The 18,609-nt window shown below is 52.9% G+C and overlaps 1 protein-coding gene across 10 annotated transcripts; it reads left to right on the forward strand.

Moving 5' to 3' along the window:
- The first annotated feature begins 1,354 nt into the window (after window positions 1-1,354).
- On the forward strand, window positions 1,355-18,389 carry ZNF500 (zinc finger protein 500). Of its 10 annotated transcripts, none has more exons than XM_025416629.3 (8): window positions 1,355-1,856; window positions 2,955-3,033; window positions 10,293-10,768; window positions 11,627-11,659; window positions 12,641-12,824; window positions 13,026-13,096; window positions 14,464-14,575; window positions 16,507-18,389. In XM_025416629.3, the coding sequence occupies exons 3-8, from the start codon at window positions 10,367-10,369 to the stop codon at window positions 17,190-17,192; spliced, it is 1,488 nt and encodes a 495-aa protein (XP_025272414.1). In that variant the 5' UTR covers window positions 1,355-1,856; window positions 2,955-3,033; window positions 10,293-10,366; the 3' UTR covers window positions 17,193-18,389. The 10 variants fall into 10 exon arrangements, with proteins under 10 accessions (XP_025272414.1, XP_025272415.1, XP_048966909.1 ...); XM_025416630.3 differs by having other exon boundaries at window positions 1,355-1,777; XM_049110952.1 differs by lacking the exon at window positions 1,355-1,856 and adding an exon at window positions 1,969-1,986.
- The last annotated feature ends 220 nt before the right edge of the window (window positions 18,390-18,609 follow it).

An 18,609-nucleotide genomic window follows, 5' to 3' on the forward strand; every position in this document is an offset into this window, starting at 1 on the left:
CACAAGGAGCAACAGTGTAGAGCAGATGGCAGCACAGGAGACATGAACAGCTCTGTGAAGATTCTGATGACCCTGGAACAAATGGTTGCTTCTGGGAAGGTCAGCTGCGCTGGAGGTCAAGAGTGGGAAGGAGATACTTAATTTTTACTCTGGTCTCCTTTTGTACTGTGTGAAATATGAGCTCTTGCCCTTCCCAGAAAGTTAGGATCTGCAGCAATCTAGGGTCACCAGTGCATGCCGGTGGAGCACTTCCTCCGACGACTTTACCTCCAACTCTGGAAGCTTTGTGCCCAAATCACGGTCAGTGCAGACGCTTAATTATGTACCCAGATACGGCCACCAGCTGGGTGAGGGCTGAGGCCTCCCTCATCTGACACCTCATGGGATTTTCCAGGCTCAGCAAGCGAGGGTCCTGCCCCTACCCCCCATTTAAACATTATTTATTTCTTTATTCATGAGAGACACAGAGAGAGGAGCAGAGACACAGGCAGAGGGAGAAGCAGGCTCCATGCAGGGAGCCCGCTGATGATATTGTTTAAAAAGCACATTCAAACACAGTTCAGGGCGTCTGAGTGGCTCATTCCGTATCTGCCTTCCGCTCAGGTCATGACCCCAGGATGGATCCCTCGATCCCAGGATCCAGCCCCACCGTCAGGTTCCCTGCTCCATGGGGAACCTGCTTCCCCCCTCTCCCATTGGCTGCCGCTCACCCTGCTTGTGCTTTCTCTCCGTTAAATAAATAAAATAAATAAATTAAATAAACAAATCAAATAGATAAATAAGTAAATAAGTAAATAAGTAAGTAAATAAATAAATAAATAAATAAATAAATAAATAAATAAATAAATAAATAAAATCTTTCTTAAAAAGATCACCATGCTGGTCATGAAGATCAAGGCAGCCTCTCTTGGTGGAATTTGAATTTCATGAAAACAAGCGTCTCCTGACCGTTTCGGTAACCCCTGCGCCCGGCAGGTGGGAGGACTCAAGAGGCTTTGGAAAATATATATGAACGGTTGTGAACGCGTTACAGCCTCGAACGGCTAACGTCCCCATTCACAGATGTGGAAACTGAGGCTCACTGGTCACGAGGCACTAGCTAGGCCTCAGGAACCTGGACACTCCACCCTCCAAGGCTCTCGCTGAGCCGTCTCCCACGAAGACACCCCCCCAAGGAAAGGCAGCACCCCAGAGCACCCCAGGGGCACCCAGGTTTCCGCGGGCTCGGCGCGGTGCGGGGCACTCTGGGAAATGTAGTCCGGTCCGCTTTCCGGCTCCTGCGACTTCCGCTTCCGGCAGGCACGAGCTTCGCGCGAGGCTTGGGGGAAAGACGCGTGGGGACCGCGGGAGGAGCGGCGGGGGACCCGGGGGGCGTTTGCGTGGAGGGACGCTGGGTGCCGAGCTTGCTTAGTCGGCGCTGGCTGTGTGCGGTGGGCGTCGCGGCCGCCGGGGCAGAGGCGGGACTCTAACCTGAGGCCCCTTGCTGGCCTCCCGGGGCGCGCCCCAGGCCGGTGTTCGGCCCCGGAGGACGAGGAGAGAGCGTCCGGTGTGGCCTCCGAGGCCGACTTTAGGCTGCCTGGGGTATTATTCGGGCCTTTCGCCTGGGGCTTGGGGGGCTCTGAAGTCAAAGACGCAGGTTCCAGTCCCCTATCTGTCGTCGACTTCCGCTTCCGGTCTGCGTGACCCTCGGGTTCAGTACTTCACTCTGGGGGCTTCGGGGGGTCACCTGGAGACACCACGCTGGCCCTATTGTTACTAAATTAAGAACAGAGCAAACGTACGTTTCCAGGTGCTCAGGCATCGGTGGCCGATGTCATTATGACAGAAAGAAGCCCGCGGGGCTCCCGGGTGGCACGGTGGGTCATGACCCTGGAGTCCTGGGAGGGCGCCCGGGTGGCACGGTGGGTCATGACCCTGGAGTCCTGGGAGGGCGCCCGGGTGGCACAGGGGTCATGACGCCGGAGTGGGAGGGCGCCGGGTGGCACGGTGGGTCATGACCCTGGAGTCCCAGGAGGGAGTGGGCATAGCGCGCCCTGCTCAGCCGGGAGTCCACCTCTCCCTCTGCCCCTCACCCTACTGGTGCACGCGCTCTCTAATGAGTAAAGTCTAGAAAGAAGGAAGGGAAAAAAGAAAGAGGCAGGACAACCTTGGGGCTCTGCATTGACCTGGAAGGTGGACGGAGGCAGTCTTGGCATCCCTGGAACAGCTTCTGCCTTTAGAAGATGAGAACCCCAAAGGGCACTTCCTGCTTCTGGAAAGCAGTCTTCCTTTTTTTAATTTTAATTTAATTTAAATTTTTAAAGATTTTATTTATTCATGAGAGGCACAGAGAGAGAGAGGCAGAGACGCAGGCAGAGGGAGAAGCAGGCTCCACGTCCTCTTGTCTGTCAGAGAGTGGCATTTGCCCTGGAGGTCGTGGCAAAGATTCCTTGACCAAACTCTACTTCGGCTCCTCTGAACTCTTCTCAAGGAGGCCTTGACTTTTAGACTTCTGTATTCACTTCTGGTTTGCCCAGTTTTAATATTTTTTTTAAATTTTTATTTATTTATGATAGTCACAGAGAGAAAGAGAGAGAGGCAGAGGGAGAAGCAGGCTCCATGCACCGGAAGCCCGATGTGGGATTCGATCCCGGGTCTCCAGGATCGCGCCCTGGGCCAAAGGCAGGCGCCTGGTATCTCTCTGTCATCACGCACACCCCCTTGTAGTGTTCCTGGCACCTATCTCTGGTTGGATAAAGCCTGCCATGCCATTGTTTGGCAAGTGGCATGAGGAACTTTCTCCTGAACAGTGGCTGAGAAAGAAGTGCATCCCCCAGCTGTACCTTTCTCACTCTCTGTGTCTGACTCTGTCTCTCTCTCACACAGGCTGCCTCTCTGCATGGTTGGCTTCAGTCCTCGGTAGGGCTAAATAGATTTTTGAAGGAAGCTGACATTCTACCTCTCTCTTCCCTTAGCTTTGGCCTCCTGCCCTTTTGGAGAAAGCCATTGAAGAGCATTGAAGCTAAGGAGATTCTGGCTTTCATTATGGCCCAGGTGAACTACTGATCTTTTTTTTTTTTTTTTTCATCTACTTTTTTTTAGAGAGAATGAGGGGAGGGGCAATGGGAAAGAATCTCAAGCAGACCCCTTGCTGAGTGTGGAGCCAGGTGTGGGGTTTGATCCCACAATCCATGAGATCATGACTCAAACCAAAATCGAGAGTCAGATGCTCAACCAACTGAGCCACCCAGACACCTATGAACTAATGGTCTTTTTGTAAATACTCTCCACCGAAAAGAACTGTATCACTCTCTCCCCTCCTCCTACTGCATGTTTCTTCATAATATTATTCACTACCTGTGTAATTTTATTTGTTTGTGGGTGCCAGACATAGCCCAGAAACGTATTGATGTATTTTTTTTTTATCTCACAAGATTTACTTACTCATTTTTTTTTTAAAGATTTTATTTATTCATTCATGCAAGACACAGAGACATAGGCAGAGGGAGAAGCAGGGTCCCGAAAGGAGCCTTTACAGGACTCGATTCTAGGACCTGGGGATCATGCCCTGATCCAAAGGCAGACACTCAACCGCTAAGCGTCCCTCTCACACAGGATTTAAAACCAACTTGAGTTTACATTCAAAATTAAAGGAGTTTAAAAAAAAAAAAAATTAAAGGAGTTTTCATTTGAACATCCAGCTATCAGATGTCTTCAGTCAGACATCTGGTTGGCAGCATGGGGCTCACGTTCCCCTCTACTCCCCATGTCCCTGACCCCAGCTTCCATCAGCAACTGCCGTTGTGCCAGCATTGCTGTTTCTTGTAGTAGGGAGAAAATCTCCATACTCGCGTCACTTTCCTACATGACAGTACAAAAGATGAGGGACACTTATTTTAATAAAAATAGGAGAGAACAAGTGTCTTTGTGGATAGCATGAATATTCCAGAATGTTAGGTATGCAAACTGTTGAAAGGCCAGTCTTGCCTCCCTCCCTGGCTCTAGTCTGCAGCGGGTGATGGTCTAAGGACCAAGGAGAATCATGTGTCATTCCAAGGACTGGCAGTGTTTAGGGGTCTGGCTGTGTTCTCTGGACTGAATTGTATCTCCCCAAAATATAGGTTGAAGCCCTAACCCCAATGTGACTATATTTGGAGAGAGGGTCGGTAGGTGGTAATTAAGGTTAAATGAAATGATACGAATGGCACCCTGACCTGATAGGATTGCGGCCTTACTCAAAAGAGAAACCTTATTAAGAGGGATCACTCTCTACCTTGTGAGGACACTGTGAGAAGGTAGCAGTCTGCAGGCTGGAAGAGAGCTCCCATGAGGAACTGAGTCCACTAATGCCTTGATCGTGGACTTCCAGCCTTCAGAACTATAAGAAATACGGGTGGTCTAAGGCTCCCAGTCTGTGGTGTGCTGTTACAGCAGCCTGAGCAGACGAAGACACTGTTCCCCAAAAGGAGTGTGTGAATCTTCACCCCATTCTGAGTGATGCCTGGGCAGACGACAAGCAGGAGAGTTTAGCAGCTGTCATCCCTAGGAGTAAGGATTTCCAAGCATGCCTGGTGGTCCTTGAATTCCCTTACATCCCCCACACTCCAGCCTCCTTTATCCTGGAGGCAGCTCTTCTCGGAGGGATGGTCATGATTTTTTGCAAGGCTGTTCTTACTTTGCCTTTCTTTTTTTTTTTTTTTTTTTTTAAATTTTTATTTATTTGTGATAGTCACAGAGAGAGAGAGAGGCAGAGACACAGGCAGATGGAGAAGCAGGCTCCATGCACCGGGAGCCCGACATGGGATTCGATCCCGGGTCTCCAGGATCACGCCCTGGGCCAAAGGCAGGCGCCAAACCGCTGCGCCACCCAGGGATCCCTACTTTGCCTTTCATTTAAAGGCCTGCTGGCTGTAGAGATAAGACAAAGTTTCAAATGCTGGGTGGTTGAGGGTGTAAACAATGGCTGTCTCCTGCCTCCCGGTTCATCTCCTCTGTCTCAAATTTAATAATGGAACCAAAACACAGGCCAACTCCAAGGAGAGATTTCCCAGCATTCACAGCAAGCACTCTTTGTTCATTATTCTTTGTGTTAGTGAAAATTGTAACAACACTAATGTTTACTAACTGTTCTTAGGTTTCACCCTAGAGTGAAGTGTTTTAATATACTAGATCATTTAATCCTAGTAAGAATCCTTTGGGACATAGGTACTGTCCATCTCCATTTATACCACCATTATGTTTATGAATCAAGTTTGTATAGGGCTGGGCAGTAGAGGTCAGTGTCTGAAGGACAGATTGCTCCCACCCCTTTATTCAGTCATTCAGCAAATATTTACTGAGCAACAACTATGAACCAAGCAGATCTGCCCACTGTGTTTAGAAAGTCAGAGATGGTATTATGGCCCCAAGTGGCCACCTTGAGGCAGGACCAGAGTCATTCTAGAAATATTTGAGATGTTTGTTCTAAGGCAAGGCTCTGATTACCTGGCTGGTGTTCAGGAGAGTGGTTGGGGCAGCAGGCTCTGCAATGAACCTGCCTGCGTTTGACTTGGCTTTTCCACTTTCCTAGCTGTGTGGCCTCGGGGAGGGCTGTGTACATTTCTGAGCCTCAGTTTACTTAACGAAAACTTGGGTCATAATGATATCTATATGGGAGAGTCATTGTGAAGATGTAGGTAGCACAGCAAAAAAAAGAAAAAGAAAAATCCCATGGACTTAGGAAGTGCTTAAAAAACATTAGCTTTTATTATCAGCTCATGGAAGTCTTAGAAAAAGCATAGGGGTACCAGGGTGGCTCTTGGTTTTTGGCTCAGATCATGATCTCAGGGTCCTGGGATCAAGCCTTAGGCCTCAGGCTTGGGCTCTGTGCTCATCAGGCAGTCTGCTTCAGGATTGTCTCCCTCTCTCTCTCTCTCTCTCTCTCTCAAAAAAACAAAAAAACAAAAAAATTTTAATAAAATACCCATTATATATCAGTTTTGGGGCATGGTAGCTCTGATGATTCTCATAGATAATTTAGTCAAATTACCTAAACTATTTGATTTGTATATTGAGCTTTTATTTTTTTCTTTATTTTATTTTTAAAAGATTTTATGTATTTATTCATGAGAATACACAGAGAGGAGAGAGAGAGAGGCAGAGACACAGGCAGAGGGAGAAGCAGGCTCCACTTAGGGAGCCCGATGTGGGACTTGATCCCAGGTCTCCAGGATCAGGCCCTGGGCTGAAGGTGGCGCTAAACCGATGAGCCACCCGGGCTGCCCTTTATTTTATTTTCTTTTTAAGATTTTATTTATTCATGAAAGACACAGAAAGAGAGGCAGAGACACAGGCAGAGGGAGGAGAAGCAGGCTCTATGCAAGGAGCCTGACGTGGGACTTGATCCCAGGAATCCGGGATCATGCCCTGAGCCAAAGGCAGATGCCCAAACACTGAGCCACCCAGGCATCCTGTATATTGAGCTTGTATTTCTCAGTCATTTGGACATTGAGAAATTGGTACCAAAGATGACAATTTTTGGAGGGCTTGATTGTACACCTTTTCCCCTATCACAAATAATAAGACCAAATGTGAGCTGAATCAACGCCTTGTATGTGGTGATAGAACTGTGTCACCATCTGAAGCCATCTTCCCCTGTCTTCAGAGAAGGGTACATGTGTGCTGCAAGCTTCTATATGAGGCTGCAAGCTTCTGTATGAGGCTGCCATTTAACTCAAACTGTTTGTAGACTCCATAAACACCGTGAAACCAAGTTACAGTTATAAGTATAAATATAAATAGTGGTATGCGTGTATGACTATAAATACTTTTCATTCAGACTGTGAACAATGCCCACAATGCCCACAATGGGCCCTGGTGGACCCATGGATCTCATACAGGAACTCTGCGGCATCAGGCATCCAAGCCCCACTCACTGAGACCCATGTACTGCATCTCAGGGTGGCTGCAAGTCATGAAGCTAGAGTTGATGCTTAAGGAGCATTTGTTATGCATTGGACATTGTCACAGGTGCTTTACAAACATAATCTCGGGACGCCTGCGTGGCTCAGCGGTTGAGCATCTGCCTTCGGCTCAGAGTGTGATCCTGGAGTGTGATCCGGGATCAAGTCCCGCATCGGGCTCCCTGCATGGAGCCTGCTTCTCCCTCTGCTCTCTGCCTCTCTCTCTCTGTGTGCCTCTCATGAATAAATGAATAAAATCTAAAAAAACAAAAACAAACCCCCCCCCCATAATCTCATCTAATCCTGTCCCTCAACTCTGAAGTTGGAACTATGGCAATCCCCAGTTTACAGGTGAGGAAGGTAAGGCATACCTAGTTGATAAGTGGCAGAACCAGGATTTGTATTGGTTTGGGTGTATGTGGAGGCCCAAATTGATCCTGATTTACATTTGTTAGGGACTACATGTTTGTGTACCCCCCAAAATAGAATTATAACCAAAATCATAGGGGCACCTGAGTGGCTCAATCAGTTAAGCATCCACCTTTGGCTCAGGTCACAATCCTGGGGGCCTTGGATCCAGCCCCACATCAGGCTCCCTGCTCAGTGAGGAGCCTGCTTCTCCCTCCCTCTCTGCCTCTCTTCCTGCTCATGCTTTCTATCTCTCTCTCACTCTCAAATAAATAAAATCTTTTTTTAAAAAAGACTGAAACCCTAAACAAACACAAAATCCTGAGCAAAACAGAAATTCATCCTAACTTAAATCTGTTGGTTGTAGTCACTGAAAATTGCCCAGAGAGGAGAGGGCCACAGCTATGTTAGCCAGACCTTGGTCACTACAGACTCGCTAGCTTCTGTAGATATGGTTCTAAGGAAAGATGCCCGGTCCTCACAGCTAACCAGGAGGCAGTCAGAAAGGGGAAGGTGTGGCATGGCTTTGAAAACGCCACTGTCCCCCCCCCACACACACACACACCTCTTCCGCTCCCCTAGACACAACCCAGCACATTCTGCAAGCATGATTGTCCCATTCTACAGAACCGGCTGGTTTTCCCTCAGATTCCCCACAAGCCTCTTCAACTTTACTTTTTCCCTCTCTCACTTTATTTGTCCTATCTTCTTGCTCCCCTGCTACATGCTGCCTGTGACTGGTTCCAAGTGCCCCCTGGGGACATTCTCCTCCCAAAGCAAACTGAGTGTCTGGCCTCTTGTTTTGGACTTAAGCACCAGTTCTCTGGAGAGATATACACTTCAGTGTTAGTTCATTCTACCATCCCCGTCTTCCTGTCTAGCAACCCCCTGCTGAAGGAGAAACTGAGGCATAGGTGGTCCTGCCTGTCTTCAGGCTCCACCACAAGGCTGTGGTAACCTGGGACACTCCTGAAATCTGCCCTTACAGATGCCTCCCACCCAGGGAGGGGCAGTGTCCAGAAATTAGTCATAGGCAGCCCAGTGTCTTGTTCTGCTCCATGTGTTCACAATGAACACTGATGTTGGACGTAGCGGGGGAAATGAAACATGAAAGAGAATGGAGAGTAGGATGGGAAGAAAAGCTAGTGGGAAGACAGGGTAGGGTGCTAGGTCTGGGGATGCCAGAGCTGAAGGACTCAGGAATCGCCTGGTGATGATGTTAACATCAGTGATGATGTTAATGGAGCACTCAGGATGTGCTCGGCAGGTAATTAACCCTCACCATGACCCCTTACCTGCTTAGAGGGCCAGGGGCTTAGTGTCCCCCAGGCTGGAACACCAGGGACCATCTGTCTAGGCCACCGCCTGTTCACAGTGCCTGCTTGGTACAAAGCAGAGCTCAATAAATATTTTTGATTAGATTAACAAATAAAAGAAATAACCGATTGGTACCAAAAAAAAAAAAAAATTGGCACCCAAGATGCCCTAAGCAAGTAACTTTCTGGGTCTTCATTTCCTAGTCTCTACAATTAAGGAGGTGGACCAGATGGATGCCTGGGTTCCAACCTCATCCCAGCTCTTCACTTACTGTCTATGTGTAATCTTGACCGAATGTGTGCCTCTTTTCTTCATCTACAAAATATCACTAACAGTACCTACCTCCTAGGGTTGTTTTATTTATTTATTTATTTATTTATTTATTATTTTATTTATTCATGATAGACACATAGAGGCAGAGACAGAAGCAGGCTCCATGCAGGGAGCCCGATGTGGGACTCGATCCCGGGACTCTAGGATCATGCCTGGACCGAAGGCAGGTGCCAAACCGCTGAGCCACCCAGGGATCCCCTCCTACGGTTGTTTGAAAGATGAACCGTTAATTATCGCAAAGTACTTAAAACAGAGCCTGGTCCATACAAAGTACCATGCAAATAGAAACGTAAATTCCACAAGCCCCCTCCCACCGTGTACTTTTCCCAGGCCAGACGGAAAAGAGGCGGGGAGAACCGCCGAGCACCTGCGGAGCCTCGGGACCCCTAGCGTGCTCCCTGCAGGTGCAAGGACTACTTTACCCACAATGCCCCCCGTGGGCCCGCCCACGCGGTTCAAGGACTACTTTGCCCACAATGCATCGCGTGGGCCCTCCTATCCAGACTCAGTCCCACGCTCGACAGCCAGCTCCGCCAATGGCGCGAGGACTACATTTCCCACAGTGCCCCGGTGGGCCCGCCCACAGCGAGTAGAGCCCGTGGCTCGCGAGGACCCATCTCTGTGGTGCGTTGTGCGGCTCCCCGTTCCGCGCCGTGGGCCGCCTCTCCGCTGCGCCCCCGCGCCCGGGGTCCTGGTCTCCGCCTGGCCTGCCGCGCTGCCGGTGAGTGCGGGCGCGGGGCGCGGGGTCCCGGCCCGAGCTTCCATCCCGCGCCGGCCTGGACCGCCGCTCACCCTCCAGCGGGGCACGGAGCCGGGAGACGCAGCCCGGCCTCAAGTCCCGGCCCTCCCCGGACCCCCGACCCTGGAGCCTGGACCCTGGAGTTGAGCATCCCGGGGGTGCCCGGCGGGCCTTGCGGGCTTGCCGATCCAGTCCGCGTCCCCCTGGGCAGAGGGGGCTCCCATCTCCAGAGGGGCCAAGCGTGATCCTGAAAACCGCGTTCTTCGAGCTCGGGCCCCTCCCGTTCCAGGCAATGAGCAAAACCCCCTCCAGATACCCCCGTTTAGCGCCCTCAGCAGCCTGTGTGTGGGGATAGCATTTTCTCTGCTCCTTGAATGAGGAACCGAGGCCCCGGGACTTTGAGCAACTTGCCCGGGAATCAGCCGCGGGTGAGCAGCCAGGACGCTTTGAATTAGCTCAGCTCTTTTCTTTTTGTCAATGAGGGTGAGTTGGCTCTGGGGCGAGGACAGGGCCTTGTGGGTAGATGCTTATCGGGCGTCACACTGCACTCAGATCAGCTTATTGTTTCTCCGCAGAGTCCTGAACACATCATTTCCAGTGTCGCAAGTTTGACCCTTGAGGCACAAGAAAGCAAGGCCTGCCCCGGACAATGGCGGCCACACCCGGTCTCCATCCTCCACCGCCCCTGGAGCAAGACGACATCCTGATCGTGAAGGTGGAGGAGGATTTCTGCTGGGAAGAGGAGCCCTCCCAGGAGTCGGAAGACCCCAGCCCTGAGACCTTCCGCCAGCTCTTCCGGCTCTTTTGTTACCAGGAGGTGGCCGGGCCTCGGGAGGCCCTGAGCCGCCTGTGGGAGCTCTGCTGCCGCTGGCTGCGGCCAGAGCTTCGCACCAAGGAGCAGATCCTGGAGCTGCTGGTGCTGGAGCAGTTCTTGATGGTGCTGCCCGGGGAGATCCAGGCCCGGGTGCGGGAGCAGCAGCCGGAGAGTGGTGAGGAGGCCGTGGTCCTCGTGGAAGGGCTGCAGCGGGAGCCCAGGAAACAGAGGCAGCGGGTGAGGTGGGGGGCAATTTGGCCCTGAGGTGAGGAAATGGGGCCCCAAGACCTCAGGGCCCTGTTCCTGAGGTCTGCATTTGGAGATTCCTTGGGCTCTGGAGCTACGGCCTGCCCCTGTGAATTGAAAAAGGCAACTGCAGTGTTTCTCAGCCTTGGCTAATGGGTGTAAGCCTGTTGATTGAGCACACACAGCCCCGCTAGCCCTCTCTGAGCTGTGTGATTTAGATCGTTAAATCATCCCAGCATAGCTCAGACACAGGTTTCCATGGGGGCCTGTAGGGGAAGGCTGGAGATCTTCCCAGGCAGGGCCCTGGAGGTTGAAGAGATGCCAGAATGAGGAGGAGCGCTGGGAAGAAAAAGCTGCGGCCGGTGGACGCCCTGGTCAGAACCCGCACATGTCCCCAGCCTCTCTAGAGCTGTGCCACCCATGCTGGTCGCTACCAGCCGCATGTGATTTTTGAAGTTAAAACTAAACAAAATGAGGGCAGCCTGGGTGGCTCAGCAGTTTAGCACCGCCTTCAGCCCAGGGCCTGTTCCTGGAGATCTGGGATCAAGTCCCACGTTGGGCTCCCTGCATGGAGCCTGCTTCTCCCTCTGCCTGTATCTCTGACTCTCTCTTCATGTCTCTCATGAATAAATAAATAAAATCTTTAAAATAAAACAACAACTAAACAAAACGTCAGATGTAGTTCCTAAGTCACACCGGCTGCATTCCAAGGAGTGGGAAGTCTTATAAATTCCTCTTGTTTAGATAAGATTAGTTTTTGCTGATTAAATATTTAGCAGACAGGGACAGGGACATTTCTCCCTGTGGTTGTGCCACTGGCTACTCACTGCTTTTCTTTTTGTCCCTCAGGATAGACACATCCCTCCCAGAGTTGATCACCATGTGAGTTGATTGCAGGAAGCAAACCCTGTTATGGTGGCCAGTAAGAACTCGGGATCCCTTCTCAGACTCTCCAGCCTTGGTGTTCTTGTTTTTGTTTTTGGTTTTTTTTAATATTTATTTACTCATGAGAGACAGAGAGAGGCAGACAAACAGGCAGAGGGAAAAGCAGGCTCCATGCAGGGAGCCCGACGTGGGACTCGATCCCAGGACCCCGGGATCCCGCCCTGGGCCGAAGGTAGACGCTAAACCACTGAGCCACCCAGGGAATCCCCGGCGTTGGTGTTCTTAGCATGGCTTCACTCTGTCTCTGTGCACCTCGTAACCTCTGGGGACTGTCTCCTCTCAGAGGTGTGGAATGTCGAGCCTAGCGTAGGGGTCCCTCACGCTGGTCTCACAGTTCCCTGGGGATGTCTCTTGTCCCAAGTACTGCTGCAGAGCTCAAGTTCATCCTATTCACCTTCTGTGGAATTGGGATATAGATTGTTTCAGAGCACTGGTAGGTGACTTCAAAAAACAGAGCACATAAAACACACACACACACACACACACACACACACACAGCACATGTAGTAGCGCAAACTTCCGAAAGGAGACCCGATTCAGGGTGGTGCTGGCCCAGAGTTTGTTGGGAGCACCAAGGAGGGAAGGGTGAATGTGACAATGGCACCAATGTAGTGTGATGGAAAGAGACCATGGAGACTCACTCAGGGACAGAGCAAGTCTCACTTTGTCTCGCTTGGGAGCCTGAGCTCTTCCCAGCTCACATTCCTTCCCCTGCCATGTCTGGAGCAAGGACTCTGGCATGTGGAGGGCCGTGGGGGCAGCAGGGGGAGGAAGCACTGGTGGGGAGTGAGGTACAGCTGGGCGGAGCCAGGGAACAGGAGGATGGCCAGGGGTGCTTGAGACGAGAGTGTTTGGGAACACTGTGGGTTTTCTCCCAACCTTCCGGGAGCTGGTGGGCAGATTCCTCTCTGCATGCAGGGCCTGGAAGTGCTCCCTGATGATGTACGGCCCCACGGGACAGGAGAACAGTGCTTGAAACACCAAGAGGAGGCCAGGCCAGGGGACCTGTCTCTGGAGGAAGGGTCTGGATGCTCCAGCCAGCAGCCCCCAGCCCAGCGGGGCCACAGACCAAAGAGGGGCCCCCAGCTCTGGCCAAAGAGGGGTGAGTAGCTATCCCTCTAGGTGAAAGAAACGAGCTGGAGGGAGGAGGGTGTCCTAGGAGGCTGGACCTCTACATGTGGGAAGGACTGGTTCCTGCCCGGAAGCTGAGCGGAGGTGAGGAGTAGTTGCGCCTCTGGGCCTTTGCTGCTGTGTGCACAGGTGGGCCGTGCGGCCTTCTCTGGCAACTCTCTGCTCTCCCCAGGCCCAGCGGCCTCCCAGCATCAGGAGATGGCAACAGCATCGGCCACGTCCTTTGTTCCATCCTGGTCCCGGGTGAGTGGGCGTTCCCAGTCTGCAGCGTGTGTGTGTCCCGTGCTGGGTCCAGCTTTCATATAGTGGCTCCCTCTGGAATGGCCCCTTTACCCTGACTTTCTCCTCCGAAAGTCTTCTCTCGGATGCCATCTGGGTATGAGGTGTGTCCCGGAGGATTGGAGGGCTTAAGGGTGAGCTGGGGCAGTTGCTTCAAACCCAGCTGGGCACTAGACTCTTGGGACTTTAGGTAAAAATATAGATTCTTCCCCCAGCCCTGGGCTGGAATCAGACTCTCCTCTGCTTGTTTGTTTAAATAACAGCTTTATTGCGGGGCACCTGGGGGGCTCAGTCTTGATTTCAGCTCAGGGCATGATCTCAGGGTCGTGAGATCGAGCCCCACGTTAGGCTGTGCGTTCTGCAGGGAGCCTGAGATTCTCTCTCCCCCTCTGCTCCTCCACCTGCTCGTGTTCACTCTCACTCACTCTTTCTAAAACGAACATCTTTAAAAAAATAACAGCTTTATGGGGCTTTAATTCACATACCAGGCGGTTCAGCCATTTAGAGTGCATAGCATTTAGTGTATTTATAGTTCTATAACCATTGTCATAGTCCTCAAAACGTTATCCTTCCCAGGACACCCCATACCCATTGGCAGCCCCCCCCCAAACCTCTTCCCCAGTCTCTGGCAACCTTTCTGTCTCTGTGGATTTGCTTCTTCTAGACATTGTTTGCTTGGGTTTTAATATACTCTTCAGGGATCCCTGGGTGGCGCAGCGGTTTGGCGCCTGCCTTTGGCCCAGGGCGCGATCCTGGAGACCCGGGATCGAATCCCACATCGGGCTCCCGGTGCATGGAGCCTGCTTCTCCCTCTGCCTGTGTCTCTGCCTCTCTCTCTCTCTGTAACTATCATAAATAAATAAAAATTAAAAAAATAAAAGATTTAAAAAAAATAATAATAATATACTCTTCAGGTCGGTCTGGTGCTAGATTTGGGAACCACTGACCTAGAGGCATCCCGAAGTTTCCAAGACACCCCACTTGGGTCCCAGGGCTGATTTGAGCTGAGGCAGGGCATGCCTGACTCGTGCCCCTGAGGAGCGTGGGCCCTGGTGGCTGAGCGCACAGCGGAACCAGCTGCTCCATACAGTGAATCTGTCCACACTGCCTTCTGGCCCAGCAGTGACAGTGTCCTCCCTCCCAGTAAGCAAGACTGAGCCATTCTGTGAGCAGAGCTTGAGGAGGAGGGATGGAGGACAGCATATGGAAGGAAGGAGTTGGGGGTGGCAGGCAGGACCTGCCATTGTGATACAGGTGGGAGGGGTGGCGAGCACACCAGGCTGGCCCACGTGAAGGGGCAGCGGCGTGGGGCTGAGTGGGTGCCGTTCCAGCAGGCGCCAGTGACCTTGGAGGACATGGCAGCGTACCTGTCCCAGGAGGAGTGGCAACGCCCGGACCCGACTCCGCGGGACTGCAGCTGGGACGTGCTGCCGGAGAAGAGGGGTAATGTGCGGGAAGCCACTGGCCCCTGCTCATCCATGGCATGTCTGACGTGGACCAGTCTTGCGGTGGGGGAGGGGGTGGCTCCTTCCTAAGGTTGGCTGTGGCTGGCTCAACATTTCCCAGCAGCGGGGTGTGGGCCTCAGGGACCCAAGGCCCAATATCTTCCATGTCTCCCCACAACTGACAAAGCCAGTTCCATAGCGCTCAGACTGCAGTGGCCCAGTGGTCACGGGGAGCATCTTGAAATAGGAACTCAGCCTGTGCCCATGTTGGTTCGGGGGGGCCAGAGGCACTGCCTGGAGAGTCTGCTCAGCAGCCAGCTGAGTGTAGCCTGCAAAGCCAGGGTTGCTGGTGACCTGCCACTGGCCCAGCCACAGTGGGGAGGGTATGACCGCTCACCTCCTCCCAGGCAGGTGGGAGTGGACCACACGGTTGGCCCAGTTTCACTGTAGCCTCTGTGCTGCCCAGGGCCCCATGGTTAGAGCTGCTCCGGCAAGGCCTTGGCCATCCACAGCCTCTCCTTCCCCCCACCCCCAGTTCCCCCCACCCAGCACTATTTTCTGCTCCTCTGCTCAGCTCATCTTCACACTCCAGGTACCCATTCAGCCCCTGAAACGGGTTCTGAAGGAATTGAGAGGCCTTTTTTTTTTTTTTTTTTTTTTTTAAGATTTTATTTATTAGAGAAAGGGCACGAGCAGGGGAAGAGGGAGATGCAGACTCTGCTGAGCAGGGAGCCCAGTGTGGGGCTGGATCCCAGGCCCTGAGACCATGACCCAAACTGAAGACAGACACTTAACCCACTGAGCACCCCCAGGCGCCCAAGATGTTTCTCTGTATCAGTTGAGTTTCTTCAGAGAAACAGAACCAATAATCGTGTAAGTTAAGATAATTTATTTTAAGGAATTGGCTCACAGGATTGTGGAGGCTGGGAAGCCTAAAAGCTGTAGAACAGGCCCACAGGCTAGAAGAAATTCGAGTGAGAGTTGCTGTTGCAGTCCTGAGTATGCTCTCTGCAGGGCAAGCCAGCTGCCTGGAGACCGGCAGGATTTCTGTGTTGCAGTCTTGGGGCAGAATTCTTCTCTGGGGGTGGCTTCCAGGTGGCTCAGTCACTTAAGCCTCCAACTCTTGATTTCAACTCATGTCATGATCTCGGGGTTGGGAGATCAAGCTCTGTATTGGGCTCTGTGCCAGGCATGAAGCCTGGTTAGGATTCTTTGTCTTCCTCTGTCCCTCTCTGGGAAATCTCAGTTCTGCTATTAAGGCTTTCAACTGATTAGACGAGGCCCACCCACAGCATGGAAGGCGATCTGCTTCATTTACAGTCAGCTGATTGTAGATGTTAAGCAGATCTATGGGTAACCTCCTCAGAGGTCCCTTACCTGGTGGTGGTGCCATTGTTTGGTTGAACACCAAAACACTGTTGACATTGGAGCTCGTGTGATTCTGTGATGATGCCACCTTGTGAGCCTTAGGATGTTCACCAGCATTACCCTCTAGATGCCAGTTGCAACACCTCTCCCCACGTATGATAACTAAAATGTCTTCAGACATTGCCACGTGCCCTCTGACAGCCACCATTGCCCCCAAGTGAGCAACTCTGGCCTAGAGCTTATGAGTCCACACTCCAGAGCCCGCCTGTGACTTACTAGCCAAGTGACTCTGGGTGAGCTCCTTAATGTCCTCGTGCCTCAGTTTCCCCCTCTTGTAATGGGGCAGTCACAGCACCCACCTTGCTGGTGTGAGGGCTTCACAAGCTGCTGGCCATGGTCCACGTTCATCTCCATTCAGGGCTGACTGATGCTCCCCTGCTGAGTGCTCTGAGGCTTGCTCTCATGTTTTACAATGGGGCGGCCGCACGGCCTGTGCCTTCTCTCATTAGAAGTGTCCCTCTCCCCGTGAAGGCCTCAGGCACTGTGCTTTCTCTGTCTCAGGGCTTGGGCTGCTTCCGGAGGATGGAGAGGACTCCAGGAAGCATGTGTCAATGAGCAGGGAGCGGGACCGAGAGCCAGTCAGGGGCATGACCAGGCCCGAGCAGCCTCTGGAGAGAGGAGGACCCCGAAGAGTTGAAAAGCCCTACACGTGCCCCGAGTGTGGCAAAGGCTTTAGTAAAACGTCCCACTTAACGAAGCACCAGCGCACACACACCGGGGAGCGGCCTTACAAGTGTCAGGTGTGCGGGAAGGGCTTCAGTGACCGCTCCAACTTCAGCACGCACCAGAGAGTCCACACGGGCGAGAAGCCCTACGCATGCGCCGAGTGCGGGAAGCGCTTCAGCCAGAGCTCCAGCCTGGTCATCCACCGCAGGACGCACACCGGGGAGCGGCCGTACGCGTGCGCCGAGTGTGGGAAGCGCTTCAGCAACAGCTCCCACTTCAGCGCGCACCGGAGGACACACGCGGGTGAGAAGCCCTTCGTGTGCTCAGCCTGCGGCAGGGGCTTCCGCCGGGGCACCGACCTCCACAAACACCAGAGGACGCACAGTGGGGAGCACCAGCCGGGCCAGCAGAGCCCCCCCACAGCGCGGCTCCAGGAGGCCCCTGGGCCAAGGTCCAGCCGCCACTCGTCGAGCTGTCCGCTTCCGAGGTCCCTTTTGGAATATCGAGGTCAGAGTTCATGAAGCTGCTGGAGTTACCGTCTTGGAACTAAAACCCTAATTTGAAGGCATTTCACACCTACCCCACTAGCCCCTGGTGTGGGTCCAGCCCGCAGCTGTGGGACGTTTCAGGTGCCCACGCTGAGGGAAGAATCTGGGCACTGGGTTTGGCAGTGGCGGCTAGACGTGGAGCAGGTGGCCCTGGGTCGCGCAGCCTGGGTGGCTCACCACAGGGATGATTCTCAGTTCAGGAGGCCAGAGTCCGAACTCAAGATGTGGGCCGGGCTGCTTCCCTCCGGAGGCCCTGATAGGAGAGACCATCCCATGCCTCCCTCCTGGCTTCGGGTGTTGCCCGTGTTCCTGGTTTGTGGCCGCATCACCCCCATCTCTGCCTCTGCTCTGGTGTCCTCATCGCTTATAAGGGCACCGTCGTTCAGTTTAGGGCCCCCAGTCCAGAATGACCTCATCTTAATTACAGCTGCAAAGAGCCTATTTCCAAACAAGGGCCTATTCTGAGATTGTGGGTGGACATGAAGCTGGGGACACTTGTCCGCCCATTTCACAGAAGCCTCCAGGGCTCCGCTTCTATCTGCAGCTCCACACCCCAGGCTTCCCTGGCCTCCCACCTTCCCCTCCAGCCTTGCCACACTTTCAGTATATAGGCTGCAGGGGCTGTTTCCGTACCCCTGTGGGGGCAGTGGGGTGAGCGGGGTCACCATGGATCCACGGCTCTTCTGAAGGGTGGATGCCTGGTGTGGGAATGCTTCCCTGATACCACATCTTCCAACCTCCCCCAGCCCATGAGGCAGCCTGTGGATTCGACTGGCCTTGCCATCTGCCCCGGGCAGGAGGCCAGGCTTGCCTTTGTTCCAGCCTCAAGTGGCCAGGACAGAGGCAGCATTGGCTGCCCCACTTTGTTGCGGACAGGCCTCTGACCTGTTCACATCCACTCTCTCCGGGGAAGCTGAGGGGAGCCGTGTAGAATCCTTGTTCCATTTCATCATTACTGGAGTCTTGGGGCAGCTGCTAAAACCACTCGGTTTTAGTATTCCGTGCAGGGAGTGTGGCAGTTTCCCATGGTGGGCTGGCCTGGGACCTTGTGCTGTGCTCCGTTCTGTTTGTCACCCAATTACTGTAGATATTTTCTACCTTCCTGCATAACCCAGGTTCCAGGATACGTGATCTGTTCTCGGTTCCCTTAATAAACTAAGTCAGTCCTCCTGCCCTGTGTGTTCTCTGGGGAAGGGGGCCACTCAGTTGAAGCATGGTTCATACCTCCTAGGCCAGCTTCCAGAGCCCTTGAGCACACCTGGTGTTGCTGACCACTCACCTTCCCTACGCAGCCGGGAGTCTGCAGGTTCGCCTGTTACGTCCAGGTTGGTGCTGGAGGTGGCTGGCTGCCCGCTTCCTGGCCTGGGACCTGGGCCCATTAGTGCCTCTT

Source organism: Canis lupus, chromosome 6, assembly GCF_003254725.2.
Source record: "Canis lupus dingo isolate Sandy chromosome 6, ASM325472v2, whole genome shotgun sequence".
Taxonomy (NCBI): domain Eukaryota; kingdom Metazoa; phylum Chordata; class Mammalia; order Carnivora; family Canidae; genus Canis; species Canis lupus.

What these genes read in the sequence shown, in the direction of transcription:
- ZNF500 (XM_025416629.3), top strand. Translation starts at nt 10,367, where the DNA reads ATGGCGGCCACACCCGGTCTCCATCCTCCACCGCCCCTGGAGCAAGAC. An exon ending in CTCCCAGAGTTGATCACCAT is followed by an intron (nt 11,660 to 12,640) that starts GTGAGTTGATTG and finishes CTCTGCATGCAG; the next exon opens with GGCCTGGAAGTGCTCCCTGA. An exon ending in CGTGCTGCCGGAGAAGAGGG is followed by an intron (nt 14,576 to 16,506) that starts GTAATGTGCGGG and finishes TCTCTGTCTCAG; the next exon opens with GGCTTGGGCTGCTTCCGGAG.